The 9,555-nt window shown below is 38.8% G+C and overlaps 2 protein-coding genes across 2 annotated transcripts in view; both read right to left on the bottom strand.

The window, feature by feature from the left end:
• Nucleotides 1-5,071, bottom strand: part of LOC109827812 (chitin elicitor-binding protein-like) — a 7,506-nt gene extending 2,435 nt beyond the window's left edge. Inside the window, exons 1-3 of the mRNA XM_020394830.1 lie at nt 4,743-5,071; nt 4,616-4,710; nt 3,579-3,853 (exon numbers count right to left, since the gene is read on the bottom strand). Coding sequence (XP_020250419.1) covers nt 3,579-3,853; nt 4,616-4,710; nt 4,743-4,991 — 619 coding nt within the window. The 5' untranslated portion in view covers nt 4,992-5,071. The remainder of the gene's footprint in view (nt 1-3,578; nt 3,854-4,615; nt 4,711-4,742) is intronic.
• Nucleotides 5,072-6,612: 1,541 nt separating this feature from the next.
• LOC109827814 (zinc finger MYM-type protein 1-like) lies at nt 6,613-9,015 on the bottom strand. The gene has a single exon (XM_020394831.1). The coding sequence runs from the start codon at nt 9,013-9,015 to the stop codon at nt 6,613-6,615; it is 2,403 nt and encodes an 800-aa protein (XP_020250420.1).
• Between the last annotated feature and the right edge of the window lie 540 nt (nt 9,016-9,555).

Consider the following 9,555-nt stretch of genomic DNA (forward strand, 5'->3'; position numbering starts at 1 on the left):
GCTGTAGGCGAACTCGAAGACCGCAGGTGAGCTTTCGAGTGGGGCTGAGCAGGCGAGTTTGAAGTTCGCCTTCCCCTCTTCTTTTCGCCTGCGATGTTGGAAAACAGCTGGATCCAACTGGCTAGGGTTTTCTTATTTAAACCCAAGAGCACGAGAAAAGCAGAACCCCGTTTCGTTCCTCTTCTTCTCAGCAGCGGCGGCCATTAATTGAGCTTGAGATTTTCAGAAGAAAATCTCGTTCAATTTTTGTGAGATTCCTGTAGCAGCGATTTATTGAAGAGAGAGAGAGAGGAGTTTTTCGAGTTGAAAAACTCGCGTCTTTTAGAACAACAGATAGTTTTTCTGTTGGTTCTCTTTTGAGAGTTCCAAGTTGAGATCTACTCTTTTACAAGCTTTGTAATCTTCTTTTAACATAAAGGAAATTATTTGTGTGGCTCCCGAGGACGTAGGCAAATTGCCGAACCTCGTTAAAACTCGGTGTTCTTTGTTCTTGCAATTTTGATTTGTTGTGATTTCTTTTTTTTCATTGCTTAACACAAGATCCGGTAGGGTAAATTTCGCAGAACGGGTGTCAGAGCGTATTTGATATTTCCCTAACAACTGGTATCAGAGCTCTTGTTTAGATCTGTGTGTGTAAGAAATGACAGAAGAAGACAAATCAAAAATTGAGAAGTTTGACGGATTAGACTTCGCCTACTGAAAGTCACAGATGGAGGACTATCTGTACCAGAAGGATTTTTACCGTCCGTTGATGGGTAAAGCAAGAGGAAAGAAGAAAGAAGAATCCGACGAGAACTAGGAAATATTAGATCGAAAAGCCCTGGGACAGGTCAGATTGGCCCTCGCAAAAACTGTAGCACATAATATATTAAAGGAGAAGACGACGGTGGGGCTTATGGAAACGCTCGCAATGATGTACGAGCAAACGTCAGCTTCAAATAAGGTAAATCTCGTCAAGACGCTATTCAACCTCAAGATGGCAGAAAGATGTTCCTTCACGATGTATCTCAGTGAGTTCAACACGATTGTTGATCAACTTATCTCAGTCGACATCAAGTTTGATGACGAAGTACAGACCCTATTGATACTATCGCAGTTGCCGGATAGTTGGGCAGGTTACGTGACCGTAATCAACTAGAAGTTAAAGTTGAAGGAGGTAGTAGCTATGATTCTATCCGAGGAGGTTAGAAGAAAATCGAATGAATCAGAAAGTTCAGATTCAGCCCTAAGTCTCAAGCAGAGAGGCAAAAGCCATAATAGGGGGAACCAAAACAGGAATCGATCGAAGTCGAAAAAGAAAAGGTCGAACTCGAATGTGAGACCTATCAAGGGGAAATGTTGGAACTCCGGCCAGGAAGGCCACATGTCTTCTACCTATAAAGCACCGAAGAAAAATAAGCAGGAGGCTCATATTGTGTAAGATGCGCTGATTCTCAATATGGATAGCGATTCCGATTCATGGGTTATTGATTGGGGAGCCTCATTCCACGTCACTGCTAATAGAAGGCTATTTCAGAACTATGTAGCAAGGGACTTTGAAAAAATATACTAGAGGGATAATGAACCCTGTAGTATCATTGGAAGGGACGACGTGCAAATACAGTTGAAGAGCTCTAAGTGGTCTCTGAAGAATGTCAGACATGTACCGAAGTTGAAGAGGAGTCTTATTTCGGTAGGTCAGCTTGGAACGGAAGGCTATGTTACAACATTCACCGGAGATTCGTGAAAAATCTCCGATGGTACAATGGTGGTTGCCCGAGGCAACAAGACCGGTACCCTCTACCTAACTTCACACCTGAGTGACACCCTCGCGATTGCTGCAGGCAAAGAGAGTGCAGATCTGTAGCACAATAGGCTGGGACACATGAGTGAGAAATGTATGAAGATTCTTCACTCAGAAGGGAAGCTAACCGGCATTGATTCAGTGGAAGTCGGTGTTTGTGAAGACTGTATCTTCGGGAAACAGAAGAGAGGTAGTTTTCTGAAGGGTGGAAGACCACCTAAAGCTCACAAGCTAGAGCTTGTTCATACAGATGTATGGGGTCCAACTAGCGTGTCTTCTCTTAACGGTTCGGCGTACTACGTCATCTTTATCGACGATCACTCGAGGAAAGTGTGGGTATACTTCATGAAGCACAAGTCAGAGGTGTTTAACATCTTCAAGAAGTGGAAAACCATGGTGAAGAATGAAACAAATCTAAAAATGAAGTGTCTGAGATCAGACAATGATGGAAAATATGAACTAGAGGAGTTCAAGAAGTTATGTGTTCTGAACGAGATTTGTTTGGAGAGAACTACTCCAGGGACGCCGCAACAGAACGGCGTAGCAGAAATAATGAACAGAACGCTGACAGAGCGTTCGAGGAGCATGCGTCTACATGCAGGTCTACCTAAAACCTTTTGGACGGACGCGATGCATACATCAACGTACCTGATAAATCACGGGTCATCAGTTCCATTAAACTTTGGGATTCCGGAAGAGGTTTTGAGTGGTAAGAAGGTTAATCTCTCACACTTGAGAATCTTTGGGTGCGTGGCATATAACCACATCAGTGACCATGTCAGAGACAAGCTGGAAGCTAAGTCACTGAAGTGTACATTCATTGGATACGGTATAGATGAGTTCGGGTATCGTCTTTGGGATGAGAAGAACAAGAAGATCATCAGAAGCCGAGACGTCATATTTAATGAGAAAGTGATGTACAAGGACAGAGATAATGTCAAGGCGGGCCAAAGCAGTGGGAGCAGCACTACGGATGCGGGCGCATCCGAGTACATAGATTTGGAAGAACTTCCAGATGGGGGAGACAATGTTAATTCTGACCGAAGAACGGAGGAGACTTCAGGTGCAGAACCGACTACCCAGGGCGAGGAACTTAAGTATTAGCAGTTGAACTCAAATTTGGATTCGAAGAAATTTGGAGAATGATATTCAAATTCGTACTCGATTTTGAAAATTTTAAATGGATACAAATACGGACACCAAGTGTATTGGATTTTAGGTCAAAAATAAGAGCCCATTTTGAATAAATTGGATAATCATCAGTTTGACAACTCCCATCTAAACTAGAACTAGCTCTATGGTCTGAATGGTTGAGAGGTTCTAATACGAGTACCTAGATCTTAAATTTGATTCCCGTATCACCCAAAAAAAAAAGGTTTGACTCAAGTTGCCAAATAGGCCCACTAGTACATGAAGTATAAACCAACCCCCTATAAAACCTATATGGCAATAAGTCAAATTGAGCGGTCCTGAATGAGAATAACCAATTTTTAACCATATCCCACCATAAGGGACAAGACAGCTTCCACACTCACCAACATTCTGACCCATTATTTATGTCACTTTTTGAGCTCATCACCCACCCAACAGAAAAACAAAAAAGATTCGTTTTTCAAAATAACAATAAAAAAAACACCTTTTGCTTGCTAACTGTGAAAGCAAAGAGAAAATAACCGACCCTACAGCACCCGGCCTATACAGACAAGACAGCGTCCACGCTCGCAAACATTCTGACCCCAACAATAAACACGAAAAAAGGGATTACTTTTCAAAAAATTAAAAATCTAAAAATTACCTCTCAAAGGCACATCAAGAACTTGACCCGCTTGCAACTCTTTCGGATCCTTCAACCCATTTACCCGCATCAAAACCTCACCCGAGACACCAAACTCCGACCCGATCCCCTCCAGCGAGCTACCCTTGCCGGCCACGTGTCCGTAATGCAAGACCCTTTCCCCCTCCGCGTCATCACAGCTGCAGGGCAGCGGGATCACTAACCCCTGGCCCACCACAATCAAGTTCGGATCCGTAATGTTGCTAGCGGATGCAATCTCTTGGTAAGTAACAAACCTGTTAAAAAGACATTGTAAATCTATATCAATGACCATTTAAGATGGTAATTGTAGCAAAATTCGAAAAAGGCAAGGAAAAAAAAAACACCGACATCACTTGCTGCATTTTGGTGCGTCAAACCAGCTTTAAAACGCCGTTAGATTGATAGGAAATAGAGCGGGCAGCAACAAATGTTGCACCCAAATTTCTATTTCTACAGAGATGTATCGACAAATATTGCGATGGAAAAAGAATTTGCGGTAAAATCTGTACAAACTCCGGATTTGAATTTGGAAAAGAGCATTTGCCATAATAAAATTGAGAAAGAAACTTTCTAAACAAACTCATTCACTTTTTTTTTTCTCTAAAAATCGACACCTTAATTTTTTTTTACAAAAGCCGACTAATTTTTTTTTAATTCGGTTCCTAAATAGTCGGGGTTATTTAAGAAGTTACAAATCCCCAATTATAACCCTAAATCCTAACATTTTATTTACTAAATAGTCGGAGTTGACAACTGCAATAATTTAGAAGCCGAATTAAAAAAAATAGGTCGATTTTTGTAAAAAAAAAAAACTCAAGGGGATCGATTTAAAAAAAATAGTGAATGGGATAGTTTAGAAAACTTCTTCTGAAAATGAGATATCCAAACAATTACTTGAGTTTCATCAGTTCTACATTTACAATTGCAACATTCGCCAAGCGAGCCCAAAAATACGTTATGCAGATCCGTGCAATTTCACAGTGAGAAGTTTATTTTGAATACAAATTCAGTCCTACCCGTTAAAGACATTACGCGCGATGGAGTCGAGTCCATCGCCAGCTTTGACTTTGTACACGGGTCCACGCGCGCAGGCGGTCCGGACCCAATAACCCTCGGTTAACGCAGTCGGCAGCCGCAAGCGACCGGGGTAGTGAGCCCCTCGGACTGAGTGGAGGGGCGATGGTGTAGGGATAGGGTTGCGGCGAGGAGAGAACGGAGGGATTTGATTTGGAAGAGGGATTTGATGCGGAGGAGGGTTGTGGCGTTTGGGGTTGTGTAGCCGATTAGGGAGTGACACGTGGACTTTGAGGGGCTGGTGCAGGTGAACCTGGCGGGTTCTGAGGTTGGGAGGAGGAGGAGGTGGAGAAAGAGGAGGAGGAGAAAGTAGTTCATCTCTTTGATGGTGATTTTTGAAGTATTTTGAAGAGAAAATAATGGGTTTTGAATGGAGTTGTCTGTGCTTAGGTGTTGGGTTCTTTTGTTTAGGAACCGTAGTTGTATTCTCATTTTTCGAATAAACCATGATTTTAAATTTAATTTTAAACTAAAACTATTCACTGATTTACGTTTAAACTCAGTTGATGTATTTCGACAGTTTAATATAAAAAAGCCCCTCTTAGAAATTTATTTTTAAAAATCAACCCCTTCAGAGTTTATTTGCTATTTTCGACCCGGTTTTAGCCACCTGGCTAAAACCAAGTCGAAAATGGCAAATAAAGTTTGAAAACTTTATGGGATTTAACATCCTGTGAAGTTTAGCGTTTGATTAACCGTGATAATGAAGCTGCAGAAGTTCAAAAACTTCACGGTATTTAAAATTCCGTGAAGTTTAGTGCCTGATTAACCACGTTAAACTTCACGGAATTTCAAATCTCGTGAAGTTTTCGAACTTTATTTGCCATTTTTAACCCAATTTCAGCCAGGTAGTGAAAACTGGGTTGAAAATGGCAAATAAATTCCTAAAGGGATACAGTTTGAAAATTTGTCCTAAAATGAAATTTTCTATATTTCGTAAGTTGCTATGTTTTACTATAAATTGCTACAATTTGTTTGCAAAAGTCACTTCATTTTTTGTGGTTTGCTATATTTGGATTTGGGAACTTTTAATCTTTTTCTTAATGTTGTATAGGAAAGTATTGAAATGGAGGGAGTTTAGGAACTCATAATTAAATGAGATTTCTTCGGTTCAAAAATGATTTTGAAAAGGACAAATTTTTTAAAACATCTAATTTTCAAATTTATATAGCAAAATCGACCATTTCTGAAAAAATTAGCAAAACCGACTATTTTCAGATGAAAATGATCGGTTTTGCTGAGGAAGTGTTTTTCGAACTACACGGGACTAGCAGTCCTGTGCATTTTGTTTTCTTTTCGAACTGCACGGGACTAGCAGTCCCGTGCATTTCAAAACTATCTGCTGAGTGCAGTTCGAAAAGAAAAAGAAATGCACGGGACTGCTAGTCCCGTGCAGTTCGAAAAACGAAATGCACCGTGCAGTTTGAAAAACTCTTTCGTAGCAAAACCGATGAAAAGGGTCGGTTTTGCTGATTTTTTTCAAAAATGATCGATTTTGCTATATAAATTTGAAAAATGGATGTTTTCAAAAAATTGTCCTTTTGAAAATAGTAATTGGTTTCAAAGTAAATGAAGAAAAGATTTATAGGGAAAATCCATACCATTAATTTCTAGTGATTGCCACGTAGAATGAAGACATAAATAATGGAGGTTTTGAAGTATGAGGAACTACAAAGAACAATGGGGTTCACGTGACAACGAGACAGCATAGGATGCCACTTTAGGCTGGGTCCACGCAGGGCCGGCCCCGGGCTTTGGGTTGCCCTAGCCCAATCTAATTTTGGTTGCCCTTTATATTAAAAATTTGGTACGAACAATAACGATAAAAATGAATACATATAATACAATTTAGCGTTCTATATTGGGCTCAAACTGATAATATTATCATGCAAAATCAATATTCATATAAGAAGAGATTATATTTGTGCTACAATTCTCATCAAAGAAAAATACTTCTCCTTGAATTTTTTGAAGCGAATTCTTCAATTAAGTCATCATACTCAAGTTTCTCTAAGTATTCATTTTCAATTGATATCATTGCCAATCCATTCAATCGTTCCTGTGACATGGTAGTACGAAGATAACTTTTTATCAATTTCAACTTGGAAAAACTTCTCTCCGCCGAGGCAACCGTAACTGGGATAGTTAACAAAATCCGATAAGCAACCCATGCACATTGAAAGCCACCATCATCCCAATAAGATCTTATGAAGTCAAGGATGTCTATTGATTTAGTCACTTCCTTCGGCAATATTGTTTGCAAAGCTCGTAGGTCATTGAATAAATCTTTTCCATGTATATCACATTGTTGGTTGTGTTCCAAGTATCTTTGTAATTTAATGCAATGTTCCATTAATTTTTCTTCACCAATACTCATGAACTTTGCATTAAACAAAAAACCAAAGATTTCTTCATAGAGCTCGAATTGTTCAAAACGATCTTTGAGTGATGTAAGAGCTTGATCAATAATGTGGAGGAAATAGGAAACTCTAAAATTATCCTCCGGTGATTGACTACCTTCCACATTCGCTTCCACATCCTCATCAAAATGCTTCTTTCTACGAACCACTCTTTTTATCGGAAATGTCGGATCGATACCAACATCATTAGCAAGTTCATTGGCTTCTTTCATCATGTTTTCAAAACCATCTTCTCTAAACTTTTGAAAGAAAACAATAAGCTCGTTTATTCTTGTAATTGCATCCTCCAAATTCATCTCTTCTTGTTGAAGAACTTTGCTAACTCGATTGACTTTAACTTTGCTAACTCGATTGACTTTATCTAAAATCTTATACCAAATACACAAGCTAATCAAGAACTCAAAATCCTCCAAAGCATTTTTACACAAGCCTTTAGCTTCTGCCATCACAATGTCCTCTTTAGAACTATTTGCAATTTCAATCAAAGCGTCTCGCAACTCCGGTGCTTGATATCGAATTGCTTTAACACTTTCAACATGACTTTCCCAACGAGTAACCGACAATGGCTTTGGTGTTAGACCCTTTACATATGTTTTAAGAACATCCCACCGATGTGTTGATCCAGCAAACAAAGTGTAAACCTTTTGCACATATGCAAAAAAATTTCTAGCTTTGACACATGATTTTGCCATATCGCATAGTGCAAGGTTTAAGCTATGACACCCACATGGTGTATAAAAAGCTCGAGGATTTATGTCAAGAAGTCTTCTTTGTACACCTTGATGTTTACCTTTCATATTTGACCCATTGTCATAACCTTGACCTCTTATATCATCAATGTTGAGATTAAGTTCATTCAAAGTATCTTCAAGTTGATTGAAAAGCCCAAGTCCCGACGTGTCATCAACCTTTATAAATCCAAGAAAAAACTCTTCCACCTTGACTTGATTTGTATCTTCAATATCCACACATCTAATGACAATTGACATTTGCTCCTCGTGGCTTAAATCCGGCGTACAATCAAGAATAACTGAAAAATACTTTGCTTTTGAAATTTTGTCAAGAATTTTTGCTTTGATTTCATTGGCCAACAAAATTATCAATTCATTTTGAATTTTATGGCTAAGATAATGGTTCTGAACTTCTTTATCTACCACACGCCGAACATGATCTTGCATAATTGGATCGAATTCTGCAAGGAACTCTATAAGTTGACAAAAAAGTCCGTTGTTCTTCTCATAAATCTTCTCATTAGTTCCACGAAATGGCAAACCATTTCGAGAAAGAGTCTTCACAACCGCAATGATTCGAACTAGTATCATCTTCCAACGAGTTTTCTCTTTTTCAATTTGTGCTTCTATATCTTTATCAATTGTTGCCTTTAGTTTTAGTCCTTTTTGCAAGTCAACCCACTTCACAACATTTGCACAATGCTCCGGATTACTTTCATGCTCTCTAAGCTTTGTAGGAAGGTTATGCCAATCGTCTATTCCATTCTCCGCCAAATTGGTTGTCATTGGTTTATTCTTGAACAACTTGCAACAAAAACAAAATACTCTATTCAGTTCATTTGAATAGACAAGCCATTTCCTTTCATGCTTCTCGCCATTTGGAAATTCACGGATATAATATTTGGAAGAAAAACTTCTATTTCTCCCACTCTTCTTTTCACTTGGAAACTCATCATTTTTCATTAAAATCTTGATAGGACCACGTTGAACTATCATCACCCTCTTAGTATCATTTATACTTCCCCACAATCCCGGATCATAATTTACTTCCACATCTTTCTCAAGATCAAGTATGCTTTCATGAACATTTTCATTCACAGGATCTTCATGATCTTCATCACTAGCTTCCTCCTTACGACTTCCATCCGCATAAGTGACTTCATTTATGGGCTCCTCAATGACCTCATCCATATTTTCACTAATATTGGTAGTGGCACTAGCTTCTTCAACTTGATTCAAGAGAAGAGAATGTTGTGTTTTTGCTTTGAATAGCTTAGAAATTGAGCCATGTAGTGATTTTGCCATTTCATCTTGACGTTGCTTGACTCTTCTATTATGAGCTCCAGAGTTTTGTTTTCTAATCCTTGCTCGGTTTTTGTCATCTCCCGTCATAGTGTATTGTAGTCTGTAAATATAATTATATAACATATATGAAATCACAATAAACTAAACTTAGCAATATCAATGAAGGACAGACCCGGCTCTTATCTTCCCAATTTCCCAATTAGCAATATCATTATTATTAAAACAAACATTATTTCATTGCAAAACAAACATTATATCAATCAAGGACAGAGTCTTGATAGAGGTGGAGATGACTGCTCAATTACCTAGTTATATTAAAATTCAAGGTCTAACTGGTAGCATATATTCTCAACGTGTTCTTCATGAATTTAAACCTCAATGTTGTGCACATTTAAATTGATTGGACATGATACCGAGCTTTGTAGA

This window comes from Asparagus officinalis, unplaced genomic scaffold, assembly GCF_001876935.1.
Source record: "Asparagus officinalis unplaced genomic scaffold, Aspof.V1 AsparagusV1_Un457, whole genome shotgun sequence".
Taxonomy (NCBI): domain Eukaryota; kingdom Viridiplantae; phylum Streptophyta; class Magnoliopsida; order Asparagales; family Asparagaceae; genus Asparagus; species Asparagus officinalis.